General features: G+C 46.0%; 7 protein-coding genes; 3 read left to right on the forward strand and 4 right to left on the reverse strand.

The window, feature by feature from the left end:
* Nucleotides 1-2,701: 2,701 nt before the first annotated feature.
* Nucleotides 2,702-4,895, reverse strand: FFUJ_04716 (probable NCP1-NADPH-cytochrome P450 reductase; the record flags this gene model as incomplete). XM_023571964.1 has 3 exons in its annotated part: nucleotides 2,702-2,719; nucleotides 2,783-3,061; nucleotides 3,114-4,895. 3 exons carry the CDS (start codon nucleotides 4,893-4,895, stop codon nucleotides 2,702-2,704), a joined length of 2,079 nt encoding a protein of 692 aa, XP_023426182.1.
* A 3,039-nt stretch (nucleotides 4,896-7,934) lies between these two features.
* FFUJ_04715 (related to TAO3-Transcriptional Activator of OCH1) lies at nucleotides 7,935-15,957 on the forward strand (the record flags this gene model as incomplete). XM_023571965.1 has 3 exons in its annotated part: nucleotides 7,935-7,938; nucleotides 8,264-8,943; nucleotides 8,995-15,957. The coding sequence occupies 3 exons, from the start codon at nucleotides 7,935-7,937 to the stop codon at nucleotides 15,955-15,957; spliced, it is 7,647 nt and encodes a 2,548-aa protein (XP_023427226.1).
* A 613-nt stretch (nucleotides 15,958-16,570) lies between these two features.
* On the forward strand, nucleotides 16,571-17,266 carry FFUJ_04714 (uncharacterized protein; the record flags this gene model as incomplete). The annotated part of the gene is made up of 1 exon (XM_023571966.1): nucleotides 16,571-17,266. One exon carries the CDS (start codon nucleotides 16,571-16,573, stop codon nucleotides 17,264-17,266), a length of 696 nt encoding a protein of 231 aa, XP_023426183.1.
* A 253-nt stretch (nucleotides 17,267-17,519) lies between these two features.
* FFUJ_04713 (uncharacterized protein) lies at nucleotides 17,520-19,310 on the reverse strand (the record flags this gene model as incomplete). XM_023571967.1 has 2 exons in its annotated part: nucleotides 17,520-17,750; nucleotides 17,802-19,310. 2 exons carry the CDS (start codon nucleotides 19,308-19,310, stop codon nucleotides 17,520-17,522), a joined length of 1,740 nt encoding a protein of 579 aa, XP_023426184.1.
* Nucleotides 19,311-20,199: 889 nt separating this feature from the next.
* On the reverse strand, nucleotides 20,200-21,951 carry FFUJ_04712 (uncharacterized protein; the record flags this gene model as incomplete). Its single annotated transcript, XM_023571968.1, has 1 exon — nucleotides 20,200-21,951. The coding sequence occupies one exon, from the start codon at nucleotides 21,949-21,951 to the stop codon at nucleotides 20,200-20,202; it is 1,752 nt and encodes a 583-aa protein (XP_023426185.1).
* Nucleotides 21,952-22,577: 626 nt separating this feature from the next.
* Nucleotides 22,578-24,215, forward strand: FFUJ_04711 (uncharacterized protein; the record flags this gene model as incomplete). The annotated part of the gene is made up of 1 exon (XM_023571969.1): nucleotides 22,578-24,215. One exon carries the CDS (start codon nucleotides 22,578-22,580, stop codon nucleotides 24,213-24,215), a length of 1,638 nt encoding a protein of 545 aa, XP_023426186.1.
* A 147-nt stretch (nucleotides 24,216-24,362) lies between these two features.
* FFUJ_04710 (related to EAF7 Esa1 associated protein, subunit of the NuA4 histone acetyltransferase complex) lies at nucleotides 24,363-25,300 on the reverse strand (the record flags this gene model as incomplete). XM_023571970.1 has 2 exons in its annotated part: nucleotides 24,363-25,027; nucleotides 25,081-25,300. 2 exons carry the CDS (start codon nucleotides 25,298-25,300, stop codon nucleotides 24,363-24,365), a joined length of 885 nt encoding a protein of 294 aa, XP_023426187.1.
* Between the last annotated feature and the right edge of the window lie 112 nt (nucleotides 25,301-25,412).

A 25,412-nucleotide genomic window follows, 5' to 3' on the forward strand; every position in this document is an offset into this window, starting at 1 on the left:
GTACCCATAGTTCATCTAGTAAAGCACTTCGAGTTGCTCAAATGCTCAGGTTCGGCCCTTGTGGCATGGCTTCAAGATATCCTCCAACGCCATAACGTAGTACTGATTTCCAAGTACCGGGTTGTTGGAATTTATTCGACTAGCGTTCGTGCATGTAGACGGAAAGAGATAAAGTTTTACGATTGCAATATGCAAGGGAGAAAAAATCCCAAGCCCTTCAATTGGTGGTGTCAGCGACCAACCACACCGTGATGCAGGGTAGGCTTACTCTATGTCTAAACGGCTTGCATATAACGTCAGATACGGGGAAACCGGCTACCCCTAGAAACCGGCCACCCTCAATAAAACACTAAAAATAAGATATAATTAAGAACTTAATTAATTAATTACTACTATATTTTTTTAATTTAATAAAATTTATATTAATAAATATTTAAATAAAACTAAATATAAAGATCTTTAAGTTTTAATTTTTTAATATAATTTAATATTCTTTATAGTTATAATACTTTTTATATTTATTTATAAGCCTTTAAAATTATTAATATCTTTATAAACTTAATATTTTTATTATATATAACTTTTTTTTTCTTTTTTAAAGGATATTTCTTTTATTTTATCTATAATATTATAATTTTTTATTTTTAATATTTAATTAAAAAGTTATAATTATTAAGTTAATTACTAATCTTTTAGAAAAGTAGCTTAATAGTTAGGTTATTAAAGATAATACTTAAAATAACTTAAATAACTTAATAAAGCTATATAGATAATTAAGAAGTTATAAAAAGATTAAAATTCTTTAGTTTTATTAAAAAAATAGCTATAATAATAAAAGTAGGTATCTTAAGAGTTTAAATAACTATTAGGTTTATTAAGACCTTTATTAAATTAACTAACTATAATTTAGTTACTTTCTAGCTAATTAGGGCATTTAACTTTATAATAGCTTCTTTTTAGGCTTTATTATAATTATATAAAAAGGTAATCTTATTAATATAACTTAAATTTATAATAAAAGTAAGATTTAAAAGGAATTTTTAATATACTTTCTTTAATAGTCTAAAAACTATAATATTTAATAGTTAAAAGATATAAAAAGTATATATTAAAAGGAAAAGTATAAATATATTATTATTATAATACTTAAATAAGAAGTTATTAGTTATATAACTTCTATAATTATTAAAAATTAATAAATAAAGTTTTTTAGGATTTTTAGGCTTTATTAATAAAATAAATACTATTTTTAATTAAATTAATATAATATAGTTATTTATTTAGCCTTTTTTACTATTAATAAATTTTTAATTTTTTAAAAAATTTAATTTTTTTAGAAAATACTATTATTAAACTATTTTCTTTTTAAAGATTATTAAAAGTCTTAAGACCTTTTTTATTACTAAAATATATTTAAGGATTATAATTTAAGATCTTAAATTAAGCTAATAAATAAATATTAACTTTTTATCTTTTAACTTAATAAAAAAACTATTTAATTCTATCCTTTCTATTATATTAACTTTATTAATATTATATCTATTTCTTTACTTAACTATTTAAACTGCTAGTATTAATAATAATATAAAAAAAGCCTTAATAAGTTTAATAGATATTTTATTATATTAATTAAAATCTATATACTTTTTTAATAAAGTCTTTATTTTTTTATTTCTATTTATAAAAGTAAATAATTAATATTTTTTAATACCTTTTAAAAAGCTATTATATATTATAATTTAATTTATAAAGTATTAAATTTATTAATATAATATAAAATATTTTAAATTAACTTAAATTAATATTTAATCTTTTAAATACCTTTTTTAAATAGCTAAAAGCTTTTAATTAAATTTATAAGTTTATTTTAGTATTATAGTATCTTTAATTTAATCTTAAAGGGTAAAATAGTTAATACTATAAGCTATAGTAGTTTTATTTATAGAAATTCTATTTATAATTATTTAAAGAGTAATACTTATATTTTTTTTTAATAAATTTTATTATTTTTAAATTAATTAATATAGTTTATAAGTTTCTATAATTAAAATTAGTAAAGTTATAAATTAATTAAGATATTATAAATTAGGTAGTTAGATTAAAAAGCAGATAGCCGGTTTCTAGGGGTGGCCAGTTTCCCCATATCTAACATTACCCTAATACCTATCGACACGCCATCACATACCAGCATGGGCCGGCCCATACATGACTGCATATACAAATGCTGAGTTGGAATGTTTGTATTTATTTCATTCATCATCATACCTTCAACAGGAGCACTGGCCAAATATTCAGTCTGGCCCAGAATTTTAAACATGGCTTGTCGATTTCCTACATCTTAAACTTGGTTCGTCTTACTAAGGTAGCATGAGGTGATGATCTACAGACTTGCTTCTGTCGGCAAGTCCATGTCTAAGTGGCAGAAAGGCTGTGATGGCGCAGATAACCAAAGCTCTCGTGGACAGGTTACAAACGATGACAACAATGTAGATGCTGCAAACCATATACCGCAATGTACCAAGCCATCCTAACACCATCCCTCTAGTTTGCTGCAAGAAAACCCTCGAGTCTACTTTGTATCTCGTCAAATATCAACACCACGAACATAGTCGCAGTCGAGCAGAACACCAACCATGAAACCTGAAGAGCCATCGCCGCCGATGACTTGACTTTAAATTTAGTATGCCATTCGCCCCATTTTCTATGACCAAACATCCTCCTGTAATTCTGAGTTAGCATATGTGGTTTCTTTGCAGTGAAGAGTAACAAAGTCACTACATACCTGGTATTGGTTCGCTGATCTCATGTTCTTCACGATCTCCTCGCCCTTGGCCTCAGACACCCCACGTCCCTCGGCAATGATTTGTGCCAAGACGGTATTGACCTCGCGGGCCATGTGGGCTGCATCACCGCAGACATAGAAATAAGCCTTCTGGGAGAGCAGATCGCTGACCTCCTTAGATCGCTCCTTAAGTCGGTGCTGAACATAAACCTTCTTGGAGCCCTCTCGAGAAAAGGCGGTGATCATTTCAAACTTATCGCCAAGAGCCTCCTTGTATTCCTGAGAAACAGTCAGTATAAGCCTCGAACGATTGAATTCTATATTGTCTTACCTGCCACTCCTTTTGGTACATGAAATCCTCGGTTGACTTTCGGCAACCAAAGAACAAGAGTGTCTTTCCAACCTCAACACCATCACGGGCTTGCTTAGCACGCTCCTGCACGAAACCGCGGAAGGGAGCGACACCAGTACCAGGACCAATCATGATGATGGGCTTACCGGGGTCCGAGGGGAGCTTGAAGTTGGAGTGACGAACATGGACAGGAACGTGGATGCCATCATACTTATTGCGGGGGCCTGTAAGCTCGTAGCTCTGACCAAAAGGTGCAGGGTTGGGGTCACCGTTCTGCTTTTGCTTTAGGGCAAAAAGATAGTTTGTAGCAACACCACGGAAAGGATCATCCCGGCCAGGAATCTGCTGGGATTCAACGACGGCAGTGATCGAGATTTTCTTGGGCTGAACCAGAGACGAGGAAGAAATGGAGTAGTAACGGGGCTGGAGCTTGGTGAGACCCTCGATGAAGGCAGAGAACGGGATTTTGGTCCACTTCTCGCCCTTGCTGACGCTGGCAAGGAAACGGGCAATGTTGTAGTAATGCGGGCCAGTCTTCTCGTGGAAATAATCCTTATCGCTGCCAAGGCGGTTCATCTCAGCCTTGATATCATCGTTGGGAGCAAATGCGGCGAGAGTAGAGACGAATTGACGTGAAACAGGAGCGCAGATCTCGAGGTGGTATCGCAGAATGGCATCGTAGGTTGTAGGGTTGGGGAAAGGAACCTTGGCGGTAGGCTCGAGAGCCTTGACAGTGACAACGCTGTGCTGCTTTCCAGAGAGGTCGAGAATATCCAGGAATTTGTTGACCTCCTCACCAGGGTTGGTAGGCCAGATAGCAATATGGTCTCCAGTTTCGTACTTGAGGTTAGAACCGCTGATGTCAATTTCCATGTGGAGGCAGTTTCTGTCCTTGGCGGAGAACAACTCATAAGATTCAGCGATAGGGGCAATGTAGGGGTTGTGAGAGTTGAATGGTCCCTTGGCGGTGCCTTCGAGATGCAGCTTGTTGGGCTCACCGAGATACACTTCATTGGCTTCAGGAGTCAGGTCGTCGCGTTCGTTAATGGCAAAAATAGGCTCGTAGACTGCTTCACGCTCTTCCAGTCCCATTTTCTTAGCGAGGGCTTCCCACATGGGATCCTTCCAGGCCAAGAAGTCCTCTTCCATGGTACCAGCACCATCATCACCCTCACCAGCTTCACCGATGCGGTGAGCGCCAAGCTTCTCGAGAGCCTTGTTAACATTGCGGACCATAGAGTTGTAGTGCTCGTACGTGTTGTTTCCGAGACCGAAAGCAACGTAGTTGAGGTTGCCCAGCGGAGGATCATTGCCCTCATTGAAGCTGGCATCCTCGCCGGTAATGAATTCATAGAAGTCGACCGCGTTATCGGTAGGCTCACCTTCACCATAAGTTGCGAGAACGAACATGACAATGTTGTCACTGGGAACGGTATCCAGGTTGTCGAAATCGTAGTCCTCAAGATCGGCAATCATGGTGTTTAGTCCGAATCGACTCTTACCCTCCTTGGCGAGGCGAGAAGCATAATCTTCAGCAGTACCGGTCTGAGAACCATAGAAGACAACACAGTTCTTGCCGGATTCTTCCATTGCCTCGACGATGTTCCTCGTGCGACCCGGCTTAGAAGCGCCGCCGGCAGCGAAGCCATTCGCGTAGGGATCCTTGGTAACACCCCATAGCTTGCCCTTTGTAAAGTATGCAACCGTTCCGAGGAAGATAACGCCGAGGACGACGATGTCCAGAGTGTCGAGTTCAGCCATGATGGCTACGAAAGCGCTGGGGCGGATTCGTGGTCAAGAGGTAGAGAGCCAGCAAACACAACGATGCCAGTGACAAAATCAGGATCTGCCGAGTTTCAACGAGATTTCGAGGTTTTTGTCCCAATACTCATCGGCCGGAAAGGAGGCGGGGGAGGAGGAGGAGGAGGAGGAAAGTGGGATGTGGCGTGGAGTGTCTAGAAAGAAAGGATGCGCTGTCAGTAACAAATTCGCGCTAAAGTAGGAGATTAATGGATGACCCGAGGATCCTTTATCGTGCGAGGTGAGATTTCCTGGACCGCACTTACCGATTTGAAGGATCAGCACTAATCATGAACTTTGGCCACGTAAACCCATCTACTCAGCAGCCAAAACCCAACTCTTGTTAACTCGTAGCTATTATGGAAATACTATACCTACCCGTAGCAGGTTGAAACGAAACCTCCTCAAAAGGGTAAAGGTATGTGCTACTCAGAACAGCTACGGAATGCCACAGTGGTCTTATCTCGCTCGGTTGTTGGCTCGGATTGAACCGTTAAAGCCGGGGTTCTTCTTGTTGTTGGGGCTCAATTGCGGGATTGCAGGGGTTCAGGCCAGAGTCGCTTTGGAGATGGTAAAAGTGTCCAACGATTCACTTTCGAGTTTGTGATTCTTTGCCGTGAAAAGAAAGAGGGTGGTGGACTGGATGACTTAGACCGCACAGACGCCTCAAAAGCTAGAAGGAACAGAATGATGAAATAGAAAGGAAACTCGGAACTTGATATGTGTTTTCCAGTCGCTTTCCAGGGAGCGACCTCGCAGCCGGCGCCCGGAAGATCAAACGGTAAGTGACGGCGGTCGAATCAGGAGATATTGCGGCCGGCGCCGGCGGGGTTCCGAAAACGAACACGCTCAATAGGTATGAAGCCGCCATTTGCACGGAATCTTGCACTTCCCGTAATCGACTCCCGGCCGACTCAACTGGCCTCGGCATATCGAGCAATAGCATTCTTCATTCTCTTGCCTCCATCCCCGCGTTTTTGTCCCGCCTGGTCATCTCTCATCGACTATCTTCGTTAGTTCTGCTCCTTATTTATGTAGCCAGAAAATTTACCCCAAGATCTTCGAATCGCCTTACAACATTGGACTTTAGTTCCGCCCTCTATTCTTTTGCGGAAACTATCCCGATGTTTCGATCCGCGGCTCCTTTGAAGTGCCGAGTGCACATGCCTCGACCCCTCAAATTGAAGAAAACCTGTGCAGTCCAGAGACAAACCGTTGAACACACCATGTAGTGTGGCTGTTATCAGCAGACGACTGTGCAGGTAGGTATTTGAATCAAAACAATAGAAAGCATGGACCGTCTTTATGAGTTTTCCTATGTGGCATTTACCTTTGTTTCTTTGACATTCATTGCTGCCAAGACAGCCTAGGGTACCATTGCCAATTTGCTTGCTCAATGCCAATCACCCATTGGAATGCGGGACATCGACAACCATGACACAAGATCGTCTCACATGAATACCTGCGAAATTTACATGCAGGCTCTATAAACAAATGCTTGTGGCTTGGCCAGGTCTACCAAGCAGGTCGCATTGCTTAACATATGTTTCTAGTGACCATTATGATAAAATGGCATGTGTTCTAATTAGTCTCAGCTACTCGAGTGGTGCTTCAATGTATCTAGTCTTTGACCCTTCGTGTTCTGCTAGCGAGCTGCTAGGATCAAGCGGAGATATCATAGGTATTATATATCCCTGACTCATGGAAACCTCGCTTATACCATCCCTTCGCATAATGAAGTTGTGTGCGGTGCTTATGGCGAGATATTGAACGACATGGAGATACCCAGGTCCATTATGCTAACTCAAGGGTTATCTTCTAAGCAATTTCATACTGGCCCTCGGGGGGCAAGAAAACACCGTACCTTGATATGAGGTGTCAAAATAAATCCAGCAAAGGATATCCTAAATTTATGTAAAGTTACCTAAATCTTTTTGTCGTTTAGGATTAAGGTCCTGAGTTTTCTTTCCTCCCCTAGCTGGCACAATGATCAGCGGAGAAAACAAGTGCTACGCTGATGAGCATCCGGGTCCGTTGATCCTTGCTAACAAGTGCAGGCGTACGGAGGTTCGTCTCAAAAGTATTTGCCTAAGATAACTTACGCCACAATTGCTAATCCCTGTCAGGTACAGAGGTATACAAGAGATGAGACAGCTTACAGAGGGACTGCCCTATTAAACCCCTATAGTTATAGGGCATTTAGGGAGAATCTTTAAGTATTTTACTGGTTAAAACTGCTATAATTTAATTAGAATCAGCATCTATTATCTCGCTAGATGTATTTCTGGTATCTTATCAAAGGTGGGTCTCTTAGCCACAGTCTTCTTCGGCAAAGACTTTTGAGACGAACCTCCGTACTCTTGTTTATGTTCTGATAATACACCAGCTTTGGCAGTGGGGCGTATCCATCCCTCAAGCTTCACCGAGTCATTCTTGTGAATAGATGCCTGTCAGATAGCATCTCGAACACTGAGCCATGAGGATCACCCAAGCCCCCTCCCAAGAAGCCCGGAAGCCAATTGACAGGCAAGAAGTGGCGCGCTGTCTCCCAAGGGCCCGTCATCCCATGTCGGTTGATCTTAGTTCCGTTGATAGGCCATGGCCCTTGCAGATAGCAAGGATATGGCCCAAAGAACACTACGAATCGATTGCCATGTGTGCCATGTGTTAGAGCTCCCTGGGTTCGTTTGGCTCCATAACAGCCCTCTACAAAGGCTTGTCGGACAAGCCATTCAGCGGGCCGGGCCAATACATGGGCAAGCTGACGGTAGCGTCATTGCGCGTGGTCCAGCCGTCAAAGTCAGTCGGTCTCTTGGGTCTTTGTCTTTGTTGTCAAAAGACTCCCTCGTGTACTGCACATGCATAGTTGCATCCCTTCAAACCCGTAAATACCCTTCGCCTTTCTCGTGTTCCCCTGCTTTTGTTTTTGCTCAGTTGCGATACTGACATTGAGATTGAAGAATCAACATAGATCATGGGACTGCGACATAGAACTTGAGGATGGGTAAGTCCAAATCCCTAGAAAGTGTGTCCACACTCCAATACGTTCAGTACCTGACACCAACACCAACACCAACCCCTCTCTTCCCGCACCACCTCTAAAATCTGGGCTGTATCGCGGGAATACCTTCGTCACCAGTTTTCCCTAAGACCATCCAGACAACTCAGCTTGGCGGGGTCTTCAGTATTTATAGCCGCAAAATAAGCAAAGTTGGCGGTGCTGACATGCAGACCCTGCTCTAGGCGTCTCCGCTGTCGTTTCACCAACATCTTCAAACATTCAGCAAAGATATATCTTTTGTTCACTAACCCCCTTGTGTGACCCATAGTGCCGTCGCAGCCGCTGCCGGACCACCTGCAGGATACGCTCAGGTTCTCTCCCCGGCCTGTTCCTAGACTTGAAGAGGAGGAGGAAGAAGATGATGATGAGAAGAAGTGGGATAGAACATTACGCCCTGTAGCTTCAGAATCGCCGGTCGCCCATCGATTTGCGCACTCACGAGAATCGTCCGCCGAAAAGATCCCCCAGACGCACCCGCCCTTGACCTCGCCACGACTTCATTCGAGGAGCCCTCTGGGCGGAGTCTTAGAGCGCATTATCGACCCGAAGAGCGCCGCATACGGCCATCATCGTCAAACTTCGATTGTCCACGGCATTCAACACTCGAGAAATGGCAGCTTGGCCAGCACCAGCTCTAGTCCCCTCAGCCCGCAAATGATAGCAGCCGCTGGCGTCGGCTTTGATCGTTCAGACATGCAATCGGTGGCCACCCGTATCGATGGCGACGCCGGTTATCCTTCTCGGCCACCTACATCTCTCCCCGGAAATGTTGCACCTATGGACCGTCCTAATGCTTCTGATGCTCCATATGGCATGACCCAACGAAAGCTGGAACGAATGCATAGTAAATCTCGGCGCGACCATACCCCCCATCACTCTCACTCTTCACGTCACAAGGATGAGCAAAAGACGGTTGGCGAATATGCGCTTCATGTCTTGTTCACCTCAGTCAGTATAAACTTTAGTGTGTATATGCGTACCACAACTAACTTGAAATAGTTTATTGCACAGGCGGAGGAGAAGTTGACAGAATGCATCACGGTTCCGTTTGATCCCGAACCCAATGTTGAACAAATATGCGGACCAGGTGTTGACCCAGCGTTCGATCAGTTGATTGTTGCTCTGGGCCATATCGCTAGCCCTAAACCGAAAGCCCTGATAGACTCGATGATGCTCTGGAGAAAAAGTAAAAGTGATGCTGCCAACGAAGCTCGCAGTCATCTTCAGCAATCTCGAAATGCCGCGGCAGGGGCACCTCTTGTTCGAAGAAATACAGAACCAGTACAAGCTGCGATGCCTGGCCAAGGAGGTCCTGATTCTGTTTTCCCAAATGGTCCGCCAACACTCGCAGCAAGGCAAGAGTTTGTAGCACAAGCTGAACGTCGATCGACCGTATCTATATACATTCTTTGTCGCGTTCTCCTCGAAGTCATCAGTCAGAGTAACCTACCGTCTATCACCGCCGAAATGGAGGATAAGCTGGAAAGTATTATATTCGGACAACTAAAAATCGCCGATACTGAGCAGTTGATGGTGTCGCCTCTGAAACTTGCCAATTGGAACCTTTTTGCTCAGTTGCTGGGATACATGAGTGGCATTAACTTTGGTGGAGTTACCAGGAGGTTCATTGAAGACTTGGACAGCTCTCTCCAAGAACGTGTGGTCAAAAGCCCAACCTCCTCTTCTGGTCGAGATGCCGAGGGAAAAGTAGAACTTGTTTTGGGGGGCATGAAGCACCTAAAGCTCAAGATCTCCCCCGAAGAGTCATGGGAGCAATCCTGCGATTTTCTCATCTCACTTGGCCGCCTGTTCCAGAAATCCCACGGTCAAAAAGTCAAGACAGCCTTCTGCCAAGTGATAGAGATGCTTCTTCTTCCAATCGCCGCAAAGGCCAGCAACAGCCATTTCATGCATCCAAAATGGGCGGAAGTACTCGCTGCTGTCGGACCTCGCCTTGCACAAATGTTTATGAAACCGAGGCATTGGAACTTCGCTTTCCCTCTTACTGCGACTTTGCTTTGTGTATCCTCTCCAGACAATTTTGGATCACAATGGCTGCAGTTGATATTGCCTTTACAAACCAAAGTCAAGGATCGAATGACTAAACCCCTTTGTCTTCAGGTCATCTCTCGCTTGTTATGGACATTCCTGTATCGAACTAATGAGACCTTCCAAAATAGCCTCCGCAAAATCGACGAGGTCATGAAACTTGTTTTGCCATCATCCAAGCGAAGTTTAGTTGCATCGGATACTCCGTGCACTGAACCTCTGATCCAGATCATTCGGATCGTTGGCTTTAAGTATCCTGAATACTGCTTCAGGAATGTTGTGTTTCCTCTTATCAATGCTGAACTTTTTACTGCCAACAAAGAGTTGAAAGTTGAGCAACTGGACCCTGACCGGGTTGTTGTTGGCATAAGGGCTTTCCTATACATAATGTCGGATTTGGAGAAGGGTGAGCAAGGACGACCTCCTTTCCCGCAATTCTTTGAAAGTCCAAACTCGAGTTCGACTCACGATCGATTTCCTGTCTCCCCTGCTATGTCTTCGGCACGCAACTCTCCGCTATCACAACCAGATGCGCATTCGAAGGAGGAGTACATCACTCGCCCTGTCTTAACTCACGTCTTGAGTGACGGAGTCCGAGACTTCTATCTCAAGTTCTGTGAAATTCTTGGAAAAATCACGATTATTTGTGACAATACATTTGGTGGACAAGCAGCCTTGGATGAGAAGTTCAATAGCCCTTTGCCAAAAACCCCTATAACTGAAACCTTTACCTTCTCTCGCAAAGACGACCATCAGAGTGCCGCGGATCAAAAACAAGCGTTTTATGAACTCTTACATGTTGCTGTTCAGGCGTTACCCCGTTGTCTTTCTGTTGACATACCTTTCAACTCTCTGATCAATTTGCTGTGTACTGGAACAGCTCATGTGCAGTATAATATTGCGGAGTCATCTGCCAATTCTTTGAAAGCCATTGCCAGACAATCGCATGCTCAACAAGTCACTATGGGATTCGCTCGTTTCATCTTCAACTTCGATGATCGATACTCGACAATGTCTGATGGCGGAATGCTTGGCCACAGTCATATCGAGAACACCCTACGCTTATACGTTGAACTGCTACAGATATGGATCGAGGAAATCAGACAAAAGACCCGAGACGCTGCTACAGACCAACCTGAAGCTAATGCATCTGATAAAAGAGCTATCAAGCTTGATATATCTAGTATCTGGGCTGAGGTTGACCAGGCCGAGGCCCATGGATTGTTTTTCCTATGTTCTCAATCACGACGAGTTCGTCACTTTGCAGTGACAGTTCTTCGTTTGATTGTTGAATTTGACAAGGCCCTTGGGAAAGAAGCTTCCGAGGATAAGGATTCCATGAGACTGATTGATATCCTTGAAAACGAGTCTAGTAAGGTCATGGATTTCAACGACGAGCAGCTATCTGTTGCTGAACGAAGCCGATTGCAACGTGGTCTACAAAACGCCAATAACCAAGGTGCTCTCGTTGAGCTTTGTGCCAGTGATGTCTCTTATGATACGACTTTGTGGTTTAAAATCTTCCCTAAGCTCATTCGCATGGCCTATGAGAAATGCCCGTTCACAGTCACTATCTGTCGCGATCTCATTTGCAATCGTATTTTGCAGATGTACAAGCCAATCGTGTATCTCTCCGAGCCTTCAAGGGGCTTGTACTACAATAACGAGCCAGGAAGTGCTAGGCTAGGGGCCCGATCTGCGACAACCCATCCTGAGGTGATGGTGGAGCAATGGAAGCTGTATCTGATCTTTGCTTGCACAACACTGGCAGACCCAGGCGCGTTGCCAACGGCTCAGGATCCCCAGCACGTCCGGAAGGCGTCGAAAGCGTCGTCTAAAGATAAGATTGTGACGGCTCGGATGTTGTTCAAGTACCTCATTCCCATGCTGTCCGTCTCCTCCGCGTCTGTTCGGGACGCTGTTGTTGTTGCTATGGGGTCCATTAACATTCATATTTATCGGACTCTTCTTGAGGAACTACAAGGCCAAGTCTCTCGATGTAACGATGAGGCACGGGCTCGGATACATCAGAGGACAAACAGCAATCCTAGGAGGAACCGGAAGATGGACCTTCTCAGAACGGAGATCACCCATGTTTTCAAGTTGACTTCGCATTTCCTTAGAGACCCCGAAGTTTACAACGGCGAGTTTTTCTTAACCACTCTCACCACATATACAAAGGACCTGAAGCTATTCCTCATGGACGGAGAAGTCCAGATGGATTGGGAATTCCAGAAGCTCCGACGCCATTACTGTGGACTGATGGAAGCACTATTTGAAGGAATTAACAGAACCAAAGATCCATCCCGATGGATGACTTTTGAATCCCGAAAATCTGCGTTCTCGCTGATGGAGGACTGGTGCGGATTCTCGCCGAATCAGAACCAGATCCGTGCTCGAGAGGACACCATGCGGCAATCGCTAATTGACCAACAGACCCTGGGCGAGCGAGGCACTGCTACCGCTGCGATGGAGATAGAGAAGAGAAACCTTCGGACTGCAGCCCTCAGTGCAATGGCTGCTTTATGTGGCGGACCGATTAGCGTCACAACAGAGAGTAACGTGGTTCTTCAGTTTGATGTTCGACGTATGCTTGCTTGGATCGACTCTATTTTCAACTCGGGAAGCGATAAGATGAACGTCATTGGCAGAAGAGCCCTCCAGAACCTAATTGTCCACAACCAGGAGGTTCCTTACTTGATGGAGCACTGTATTGCACGTTGTTATTTGGCCGAGGCGCCTAAAGTCCTCGAAAGCTATTTCACGGTGGTCACACAAGTTCTCCAGGATCACATTGATTATCCTTGTCCGTTCTGGAAGCTCCTTGGTTTGTGTCTGTTCACATTGGGCAATGATCAAAGCGAGATTCGGTCCAAGTCTTCGACTGTCCTTCGGAGCTTGGAGACACGTCAACAGAGAAACTCCAAGATTCAAGACTTTGACATCAGCATCTCAGACAAAACGCAGGCTGTGTACAAACTAGCACAGTTCGAAATCTCCAAACGCCTTGCCAAGCAACACACAGAACTGGCATTTCATATCTTCTCCGAGTTCACCCTCTACTTCAAGGATCTTCAACCTGCAGCTCAGCGAAATGTTGTTGCAGTCATGTTGCCCTGGATTCAGTCCATTGAGTTAAAGTTGGACCCCAGTGGTGGACCTGCGGCACAGTCATTTGTATTGCTTGCAAACCTGCTCGAGATTACTATCAAGTCCAGCGGCGCACTGCATAATGAGGTTCAAGCTCTTTGGCAAGCTCTTGCAACTGGGCCTTACCCAGGAAACGTCCGATTGGTTCTCGAATTCATCATGCAGCTGTGTCTTGAGCGTCGGGAGCAGAACTTCGTGGAGTATGCTAAGCAAATTGTTGTTTTTCTCTCAACAACCAATAGCACGCCTGGCATCAAGGTTGTTGAATTCCTTCTTATGCAAATAACCCCGAAAGCCATGGTACCGAACGAGAAGCGAGATGCTGTTGAGCCCCCAGCTGACATTAACCTTCTGCCCTACTGTGCTAATTTGGCCGAGGCTCTTCCAGTTGGAACCAAGCAAGCTGGGTTTTCTCTCGGCCAACTGTCACTGATCCTACTTGTGGATCTAATGGTATCTCCAGTTAACCTTACCCACGAAAACGTCCCGCTTCTTCTTCAGGTCGTCACTGTCCTTTGGGATCATTACACTCCGTTGGTTCAGGAACAGGCACGAGAGATGCTTGTGCATCTTATTCATGAGGTGGTCATATCGCAGATAGATGAGCAGACTCAGGATGTTGACAAGACAGCCATCGAAGATCTGATCGACATGATTCGTCGGCACGATCGCTCTGTGGTCTGGGGATATGAGGATAGCAACGGCAAGGTTGACGATCACGATAGCAAAGTGCCACCAAGTATGGAATCCCTTACAACAGAGGTTATCAAAACCTTCGAGACGACCTTTCCTGGAATCAAAGAGCATTGGGGACGCCTTTCGCTAACTTGGGCGACATCCTGCCCAGTTCGACATCTTGCTTGCCGGTCATTCCAAATCTTCAGATGCGTTCTTACATCTGTGGACCAGCCAATGCTTGGAGACATGCTTGCTCGATTGTCCAATACTATTGCTGATGAAGACCCAGAAATCCAATCCTTCTCCATGGAAATCTTGACGACTTTGAAGACCATCATTGTGAAGCTTGATGCTGAAGATCTTCTTAACTTCCCACAGCTGTTTTGGACGACCTGTGCTTGTCTAGAGTCTATTAACGAGCGGGAGTTCTTGGAAGCGGTCGAAATGCTCAATAAGTTTCTCTCAAAATTGGATTTGAGCTCACCAAATGTGCGACGAATACTTGCCGACGGCCAGCCGTCTCGCTGGGAGGGAATATTCGAAGGTATCCAGCCTCTACTTCACAAGGGCTTGCGGTCGTCGCTTTGTTGGCAACCAACTCTCGACACAATAGATAAGTTGGTACACCTACCAAGCGACGGCTTAGTGGGCGACGAGTCCCGTCTATTCTTCTCGTTACTGGCCAACTTCCCGCGTTTCTTGAACGAACTTGAGAGGTCCACCTCGGACGAAAGCGTTATTCAGACAGCAAGACTTCTCCAGGAAGAAGCCGATAACCAAGGCTTGGCTGGTATCGCCGAGGCTCTGGAAGATTTCGCAATGGGAAACCCACAGGACAGCAGCAAAGACTTCATTGTTGAGCTATGGGGAGCTTTACGAGAGTACTATCTCCCCCAGATGGACTTCCAGATGGTGACTTTCCTAACCGGGCTCCTCACAAACTCGTTGTCGTGGGTGAAGATCCAGACCATGAGGATCCTTTGTGTCGCAATCCCTGAAGTGGACATGCGCAAACCCGAGCTCGCTGGTCATGGATCCGATCTGATCTCCCCACTTCTTCGGCTCCTACAGACAGAGTTCTGTATGGAGGCGCTTGAGGTGTTGGACAACATCATGACCATGTCTGGAAATCATATGGACAAGCACCATTTGAGGATGAGCATGACACGGCCAACCTCGAGGGCGATCCGCAAGGAATACGAGCGTACGCAGAGTTTGTTTGGAATACCCGAGGCATCAGGATGGGCCATTCCTATGCCTGCGAAGAAGACAGATGCGACGCGGGCCAATATTCATGCCGCTTTCTATACTTGTCAGGGCTCAGAAGGGATGTTGACCGAAACTTCGCCTACCCCCGATGTTGAGTTTCATGCCGATGACTTTCCATACAACTACTTTGGCGCACCAGAACGAACCGAAACGATGCTGTCTGATGAAGGACGCGGAGACGTTCACTCAGGGGATCTTGCAACCAAACTGGACAGCCTTGACGATTTTTTCGAAGAGCCATCCAGTCCTACGACGGATGACGACGGCAGATCTTCCAGGACAATCACTGAATATACCCCGGAGTCCTTCGAACCTGGAGCGGAACTTTACGATGAGCAGATTCTGCCGATTCTTCACGAAGCCTCGAACAATACCTCCTTCCAAAATGGATTCTCCGATCGATCTCCAGGATTATTGAGGGAGGGAAGCTCGAATACTATGAATCCGGGCGCCTTCAGTGTGGTAATCCCTACTGTCAGACCAGGCCTGCATTCCAGATCCATCACATCACCCTCAGCTCCAGCTTCTTATCAACCACAGATGGGCGATATTGTTTCTGACGATGAGTATGTGGGGGGCTTCTCTGATGCCGATGATGAGAGGCCTGGTACAGGGCATACCGAAAGCGCCTTTTACTTGGAGAATATGATCAAGCCCGCAACACGAAGACCTCAGTCGAGGATGAGACGTGGGCCAAGCAGCCGTTCACGAGACGAGAGGAGCAGAGAGAAACCACCGCCCCAACCGGCATCACGCCTGGCTAACAGTATATTCCCACCAGGCATGCAAGATCACGCAGAGGGCGATATGCTATGATATGTGAAGAGGACCAGTTTTATGGGCCATTTTTGTATAATTGCTAGATATGTTGTATGATGAGTGGAACTTGTGCTGCGCTGGCGCCAGGGATCTTACATGTGAAATAGTCAAAGTATTGGATATGTCTACATATATGTCAAAGAGAAAAAAAGCGATCGAATTCAACAATGGATAGGCTGTCGAACTCACAGTTCATAGCAAGTGCTGTGGTTTTGAGTGATTGTATGGTTTCTGCTCAACTTAACTGGCAAGGCAAGGCAAGGCGCAAATCAAGCTCAAGTGTTCCATCTACCAAGTCCTAGTAAATAGTCCCAAACTCAAGACTAATGTAGTTATTCTAAGTGAGAACAGTTGATCATCTCTCATGATACACTCACCTCAAACCTAGCTCGAATGATATCACTTGAAAACGTTGACAGGGTTATATGTAACCCCGTTTAATGCATATCCAGTCTCAAATCTTCACAGCCCACGGTTTTAAGAAGGAAAGGTTTGATCGTCGGCCAACAATCTATGAATAATGCCTATTTTGCCCCGAGGCTCTTTTAATGTCTCAAGGCATGTAAATCAGTCGAAAAAATGGTGCCGCGCAATAAACGGTGCAAGGCTGATGAGCAAGCGCAAAGCCAAGGCTCCAAAACCCTTTGAGTTAATATATCCCGATGCTCCGACCAAGGAGCACTCCGATCTCAACTCCTTCTTATCATACGTGGAACGTGTCAGCTTAAATAAAAGATCCACGGTCTACAGAGGCACCCATTACGAATATACAGTCGCCGATACACTATCACAGTATGGCTTCTTTCTCAAACGCGTTGGGGGGCAGTCAGACCGTGGCATGGATCTTCTAGGGATATGGACACTCCCCTCCACAACACAAACATTCAGAGTGGTTCTCCAATGCAAAGCAGGTGCTCGAAGTGCAAGCCCAATGTACGTTCGCGAGCTCAAGGGCGCTATGGAAGCAGCTCCTCCGGGATGGCGAGGCAATGATGTCCTGGGCCTCCTGGTGGGTGAGAAACCAGCCACGAAGGGTGTGCAGGGCGAGATGCACTCTGCGGATGTGGCGCTAGGCTATGTGTGTTGCTCCAAGGAGGGAGATATTCTGCAACTGATATGGAATATCAAGGCTCAAGCGATGGGTCTAGATGGAGTTACAGTTGGTTTGAAGTATGGACAGGATAACAACAAGCTTGTGTTGATGAGGGGAGGTAAAATGCTACCCCTGCTGGAGAAGGCTAAGACTGAGGAGGAAGAGGTGGTGGTTGATATGTCTGCCATTGAGATTGAAGGCTCACAGGATTAACGTGGAATGGCCACTAACCTGCATCTTTTGTATTCTATGTAATATATAGCATATTTCGTTTATTTACTAAACGTCAAGCCTGGGAAACGCAGTGTAGCATATTTAGCACGTCAGAACGTTATCCAAAGTTATCTGCCTATGCGAAAACGTTCTATAATGACATGACCATCACCTATCCTTCATCGACGTCTCCTTTCCTTGCCTTCACATCTCGTAGGTAATCAGCCTCACTTCTTGTGATTACATTCCACACTCATATACCAACCTTCGCAATGGCCTTCTTCACCGCCGTTTCGATCTCCTTGAGACAAACTTCGGGCTTCTTCGTACCAATGGCTTTGTTGTTATCACTACCGTCCATGTCGAAAACATCATCGAAGCTGAATTCCCCAGAAACCACATCTTGCTCGACAAGATCGCGCGGCGCGGCCTTTTCAAACGTGACCCATTCTTGACCTTTATGATACTTGTGACAGAATTGCTCCTTTACCGGCTTGCCAGGGTCGAAACGGCATTTCCACTAGCCACCGCTCACCTTCTGGAAAGGTTCGGACCAGCGAGAGCTGGGTTCGTGCCATTTCTTATCCCACTTTTTGTTGCTTTTCTTGCTGCGCATCTGGTTCTCGAGTCTCCAGATATGGGTGAGGAATTCCTTGTACTGCTTCTCGATGCTGTTGCGGCGGTTGATGGGGACAACGCCATAGCTGGTGAAGGTTGGGAACCATTTTGGAACATCAACCTTGACAGGAGTTTCGTACATATTGTGGCGCTCAGCGTCATTATCAGTCTTGGGGAGTATATAGGGGAAATATTCGGTTTCCCACTCAAGTTTGTTAGTGTCGACGGCCTTGGGAAGTTCTTTCAGATAGGGTGAGTTGAAAGTTGGGAAGTAATGTTTGACCTGCTTGGAAAAGGCTTTGTTGCATGCCTTCTTCTTCGAAAAGGCCACCTCGTCATCAAGCCACTTAGACGCTGGGCAGGAATTGGATGACTGCTCTTTGAGCCACAGATCATACTTGGAAGATTTGGAAGTAGAGGACTTGTTTGGGGGCTTGACCTTCTTTGAGGTCTTCTGAAGAATATCATATTCATCTTCATTGACCTCTTCCAGCGAGAACAGCCCCTGGAAACTCTCAGCTTCACGAAGAACCGCCGTCTGGTCCTCGGTTAGTGGTAAGTGAGAGGTATCTGGGTGGAAAGTGAACTCTCCAGCAATCATGCCTTCGACGTGTCCATCGCGGATTGCGATCTTTCTGGTCAAAGCGGAAACTTCAACTTTGTCGTCGTATATTGCTTGTTGTACGTGGCGGGGCACATCATGGAATTCCATTGGAGTGTTCCAGTCGAGCATCTTGATGGCCTCCTGTTCTGCAGTGGCCTGTCGCTTATCATTGATCTTTTTGACACTAGCATCGTGATGGTCCTTCTTGTAGGTAGCATGAACAGCATACTCTTGGCGAATATCTGCTTCAAGAGCGAGTGGTTCGAGAAAGTTGATTTCGCTATGCCAGTTGTGTAGGGATAGAGGTATCTCGGGGTCGATCTGCTTAGCGAGGACTCTAGGCTTAAAGGTGGAATCACTATGTTCGGCATAATCTTTGTTGCAAGGATAGTTGGATTCGGAATGCCAGTTCTCTAGCAGCTTGAGTCCGGGCTTTCGCTCTGGGATGGTGAACTGAGACCGGTGACTAGTCTTGGGCTTGTGATACTCTCGAGGTGGGTTAAGTTGGGTGTCGATGCTCCGTTTGTGCCTGGCTTCACGCACATCTCCAGAACCGAGTTTATCTCTCTGAGAGTCGGTGGGAGGAGTGTGAAGATCAACTGAAGATACTTCGCCCTGGTTCGGGCTGCAGAGGTAATCTTTGAGAGCTCGCGGACTGTGTGACGAGAATGCCTTGAGATTGTTCCCAGATGATGAGCTGGGGTAGGTGTCCTGTTTCTCTTCTTGACTTCTATTGAGAGGTACCTCCTTGCCTAGGTTCTCTATGGGGAGAGGAAGAGGAGGAGTATGGGCGTATGGGTCGGACAACTTGTTCGACGTCATGATGAAGGTTGATGTTGGGTTCAGGTCTCCAAGATGTGTCTCCGATAACAAGTCTCCAACAAATCTATCCAGAAAGAAAAAAGAGATTTTGGTTTATTCTAAAATGAGAAAGTGTTGTGTGCGCGGGAGGAGAGAGGCGAATATTCACAATGGGTATAGGTGAACAAATAATGACTGAACATAGCTGTGCAGCCGCCTGCCAGTGCCTGACACCCCGACTCACCAACTAGACCTGAACAAGTCGATTGTATAGAACCAACAATGCCTGAACAATTGGCAATGCGCTGTTAAACAGGAGTAGCCAGTGTAAACGGCTTTCTACCAGTGTTGAAGAAAGTTCACTCAGTAGGGAAGCAAATTCCCATCACTGTCATATATATTGCCACACGAAAAACGTTTGTGAGTATTTATTCCTCACTGATATAAGTTGTGGCCCGACTTCGTGTTGTTACAAGGCTTTAAGATTCAACGTAACAAGGCCAAGTCCCCTCTCTCAAACGTCTTCAATGAGCTGACGACTCCCGCCTACCTTCACCGTCAGTGAGTCACGAGCCGAGGGACAGATCTCGATGTCAACGATATATGAGGATTTAGCCAGCTTTATAAACTGTTTGCGCCCTTGGTCTCGGGTTCTGAGTATACACGAGATCATTCTGTGGCGGTTGCATCTTCGGCAGAGCCAGTGCATACGCTGGGAGACTCGTGGATCGGGTTATTTGTAACGTTGTATGGTCATACATTAATCTGTGTCACCTTCTGGAAACATTCCGTAAGTGGATATAATACACTTGTATACAAAAGTCCATAAAACCCCCCGCTGCCATCCATATCCCGTGTTATACATATAGTCACAAACACAGACACCGCTGCATGTGGCTCATTCCTTGCACTATGATGATACAGGTCCAACTTTGACCTGCTCCCGAAGTCTCTTAGCCTCGGCCATCCGGTCCCGTTTATCTTGTCTTCTCTGTCCTGCCTCAATTCTCGCAAACTGACCACGCGCGCCATGCTTGAGCTTTGTGATCATGTCCGCAGCCTTGCCCTTGTCCAGATTTTCGAGCTTCAAAGGCTCCGCCCTTCCCCGCATCTTATTGATGAAATCAACTTGTCCCTGTGTAGGCGGCAGTGTCCGCCATCTTTGGTAGCGGTGAATAAATGTATGGGGGAACATCTTGGCCGCGAAACTGTCCGCTCCATGCACTGCATCAGTGAATGTGGCTGCCGTGAGAATCTCCCGTGGCATTGCGTATGGTGCTTTGGCTACGCCAGGCGGTAGAGCCCGTACCTCTATAGCTCGGTAAAGCGGCCCCTTTGTGTTCAGTTGTTCACTGACCCGCTCGATTCGAACATATGAACCGCTCGGTGACGATAAGACAAACTTTTCTTTTCCGACCTGAACCCATGCATACTTGCTTATGGCCCGGATGTGTTTCTCGCCAGACGTATCGGCGATAAGATCTAAAACCGAGTCATAGTCTGTGAATGTGACACTATCGGCTCCAGGCCCGGGAGTTGTCTGGTATGACAAAGGCTGTTGAGACGTAACATGCTCAGTGTCCTTGATCTTGCGTAGGTCATTCACCGTTGCCCTCTCGACCAGAATATCAGGGTCAAGACCGAATAGCGTTGGTGTGGTCACGATTCCAGTGTCCAAACTCGAGACCAGATCAATGATATGGCAGTTCTTCTTTCCCGGGTGCAGCCGCATTCCTCTACCGATCATTTGAACAAGCAAGTTGCGGGATCTCGTCGGCCTCGCGAGGATAATGCAGTCGATATTTGGGATATCAGTTCCTTCGGTGAAGACACCGCAGTTAACCAGCACAGGAAACTCTCCTCTTCGAAACGAGTTCAACGTCTCGCCTCTTTCAATCTTGGGGGTCTCTCCAGTAACATATCTCGCGTCAAAGCCATGCTGTCGGAACCGATCTGTCAGCTCCACCACATGGGCGACGTCAACACAAAATACAAGTGTTGACTGTCTTCCTGGAGCTTTCGCCATCCAGCTGCGGACTGTTATATCGTTGATCTCACTGGTATTGACAGCCTTGGATAAATCCGAAGGGAGATAATCGCCGAAAGCCCCCTTCTTAACTTCGGATAAGTTTGCCTTAGACTCAACCGTCGTAAAAATGACGTCCGACAGCCACTTCTTAGAGATCATATCCACATAATCTTTGTGGTAAACAATCTCGTCAATGGCTGCGCCCAATTTCACTCCATCAAAACGTGAGAACGTGGCGGAGACACCAACTAGATTTGGGGAGTCAGGTCGCTTCTCATCTAATCCAAAGTGACGAAGGGTCTTGAGGTACCCTGGAGCAACGATGTGATGGGCTTCGTCGACCAGCAAAAGTTTGAAGCGGGACGGGTCGAATTTCTTGAGACGGCCTTGTGACGTTATGCTCCGTACGCTGGCGACTGTGATATCTGCCGTGCCCGTTGCATGGACATTACCCATCTCGATCTCGATCCTCTTGTCAGGATACGCACGTTGACAGTGGTTTGCTGCTTGCTCCACCAGCTCACGACGATGCGCCAATATTAGTGTCTGTTGCGCATCCTTATTTGCTGTTGGGATTCTATCAATGAGTTGTGTAAAGATGACCTTCTTTATGTCAATCGACTGAGCTTTCATTCTAAGAGAAACACACTTACTGTTTTACCGCTACCAGTAGCTAGAGATATCCCGACTCGTTTGTGACCGCTTTTTAGAGAGAAAAGAACTGAGTCGATGCATTCTTCTTGATAATCTCGAAGCTGTAATTTGGGGGTATCATGAGCGACAGCCAAGGCAAAGGCTCTGAATGGGCTTATTGTGAAAGGCAACCTTGCAGCTTTGGGCCGTAAAACAGCTCGTGGTGTAGCCTGTAACATGGCACATGATGAGAGGTGTAGCAAAAATGCGTTTCGTCTCATCGATATATGATAACTCAAACACTTCATGGTTAAGACGTAATTGAGTCTTCGAGTGCTAACCTATACCAAGGTGTGAATGCATTATGTAAGCAGTATTCTTCCACGGTACCAATATTTCATTTTAACATCGACTGAAGGAGTGGACAAGCACTTATAAACTCTCGGTGCAATATGAGTGATGCGTTAACGTCAATATCAACTTTGTGATCGCCTTTTTAGTCTTGCAAAAGTTCTTTTATTTTCCTTTTTGATACCCACTCCTGGCCAGGAGTAATTCAAGTTCATTCTGCTTGCTACCATGTTTTCGCCCTCTCATATCTTTCCAGCCATCATACACAATCCAGTATGGAGTCGGAAACCAATTATGAACCCCTCGATGAGGATTTAAGCGACACAGAGAAAGTTGGAAACCTGGAGTTTGGAGATGATGTTCTGTTACCGCCACTTGACGAGCAATACGTTGCTGATCAAACTGACGCATCTGGTAGTGTGTATAGTGCGAAGGAGGATGAAACAGACCAAGACGAGGATTCTTCCCTGAAAAGACGCACCGAGGAAGACTCATCCCCGAGACTCTTCAAAAGACAGAAAGGAGTTCTCAACGCCGAATACTTGGATCTTCTCAATAGAGACATTGAAGATGCAGCTCAGGGTGTCTGCTTTACCGACGATAGCGAAGAAACCGTTCTGTATCCAAGCCAAATAGGCCTCACTTACTGGTCGATACCGGAGAAGAAGCTCTTCTTCGAAGCGATCGCTCGTCTTGGCCAGAGTGATCTTCCAGGTATTGCATCCCGTATAGGCACCAAGAGCGAGATCGAGGTGAATCATTATCTCGACGTGCTCCGAACAGCACGTCTCCTCAGACAACGACAAGTCAGACGCCCCGCCATTGAATTCCCAGAGATCCCAGCCGCCGTAGAACTAAGTCAGCAATGTTGCCACGCCTTAGACGAGGCTGCAGATGCTATTTCTGTGCGCCAGGAACGAAAGGAGGAACAGCGAGAGGAGAGCAAATGGGAAGACTGCTGGGACATCAACCCAAGGATTGCTCGCCGATTAGACAGGGGCGAAACCGTCGTTGAAGGCCAGGATCTTCCTTTCTCCAAGTTTTTCAACTTGCATACCTGGCTAAGCCTCTCTGAGCGTATCTTCATGAATTCCTCCATTCCTAGTGAGAACTGGAATTCTATCGAAAACAGGCCTCCCTCGATGTGGGCCACTACGTTCGAAGACTTTCACTCTTTGGCAGTCTCAATTACGAAACGATTGGTTCAAACAACGATATTTCTCAGCGAGTCAAGAATTAGGGCCAAAAAGGAACTCGTACCAACTACTCGCGAAATTATCAGAGCACAAGATGTGGAAGCAGCTGTGTCGTCCCTGGGATTGAACCATAATTCCCATCAGTTTTGGAACCAATGCGCACGAAGGCTACGACTTGAGGTCCACGAGGAGCCGCCCCAGCGTGAGGAGGAAGGAGAACGTGAACCTCTTAGCTATGAAGAAGTGGAAACCCTTCTCTCCAACGGCGGCGATGAGGCCGACCAGGCACTTGAAGCGCCATCTGATGTAGAAGAAACCGCCAACTCTTCTGGAAACGAGGCCCTAAGCTCTGATTTCGAGGAACCCGTCTCACATTCGAACGAAGAGGAGGCTGCTATCGCACGGGAGGCCAATGAAGTTTTGCTCTTCTCTGCCGCCGACTTCCCAGAAACGCATCGGAAGAAAGAGACTCTCAAGAACCGCATCGCAAGTGAGCGGCGACAGGAGCAATATGCTGAAGAACGCGACCAGTACGTCAGCTGGCAGGCTGAGACTGAGATGTGGGATCTACTACAGAAGAAACCTCTCACTGAAACACCCAGGATACCAGAACCGGGCCCGTTGCAACGGTCAACTATGGATGTGGAAAGTATCTTTCCCATAGGAAGGGAATGGAGAACCTCGGTAAAATACCGCAGCGAGTGGGAAGGAGAATAGGAGACAACACCTGATTTTAGCCAGTGAAAGGACAATAGAGCTTGGGAGCTCGCTTGTCAATGTGAATAAATACTTATTATGACTCCATGCCTAAGGGTATCTGAACCGCCCCATCTATCGTTTGCATCATATCAATTAATTCGCAAGTTAACGTCTCCTCTTTGGTCTTGCCTTTGCTTTAGTAGTCTTAGCCTTCTGGCCCTTCTTGGCACCTCGTGTGGACTTTGATACTTGTGTTTCGCTCTCTTCAGCACTTTCTTCTTCCCCACTAGAAGAGCTCTCGCTGTCTTCTTCTTCGCTCTCGTCCTCCTCCTCCTCTTCTTCTTCTGCCTCCCCTTCCTCTTCTGTGGTCTCGGCCTTTTCTTGCTTCTCAGCCTTGGCCGGGGTCGCTTTCTTCTTTTGTCGTGAAGCACCTCGCTTGGACTTGGGCGCTGGTGACGGTGCGTCCGTACCGTCCTCCGTATCTTCTACCGATGTACCTCTGGTTTTCGTATCACCTCGCTTGCGCTTCTTGGCGGGTGAAGGTGCCGGAGAAAGTTCGAGCTGGGGTGGTGATGTTGGAGCTTCGCTGACGTCGGCCACGGCTCGGGCCATCATGGCTTCATAGTATTCCGCTCTTGGCAAACAGAAGTCATTGTATTCGACCTCTTCATCGTCGAAGTTCTCTCTTTCATCGATCACCTCAAGATTGTAGTATGTTCGGAGCTTTTGCCAAATATACGGAATGCGTGTGTGCTGGTACAAATCAGGGTCGATACCATGGTTCCGCAAGTGCTCCGAAATTGCTATCATTCGAAAGTGCTTATGCATGCCTACACAGTCTTGGTTAGTAATAGCTCGACATGAAGGAAGAGACTCAACTGACCAGCTGGTTTCCAGCGAATGACACCTTTGAATAACGAGGCTACTTGATCATCCGTCCAAAGACTGTTGTAGTTATTGTCTGGCTGTTGCTCTTTTGTCTCGCTAGAACCTTCATTATCACCAGTCTGGGGAGTGTCGACGTCCATTGCATCGTCATCTCGCGCAGGAGTTGGTGTCGCAACAGTTTGGGTGCTAGCCCGGGCGCGCTTCCTCGGCGCCATTGTGATTATGATGAGGAGACCAAGATCGGTCGATTTATGGTGATGTTGACGAGATATGCTGTGTAAGTACCAATTTTGTATCAGGGGTGTTGCTTGGTGGTATGAATTATCT

The sequence above is a fragment of the Fusarium fujikuroi genome, chromosome FFUJ_chr02, assembly GCF_900079805.1.
Source record: "Fusarium fujikuroi IMI 58289 draft genome, chromosome FFUJ_chr02".
Taxonomy (NCBI): Eukaryota; Fungi; Ascomycota; class Sordariomycetes; order Hypocreales; family Nectriaceae; genus Fusarium; species Fusarium fujikuroi.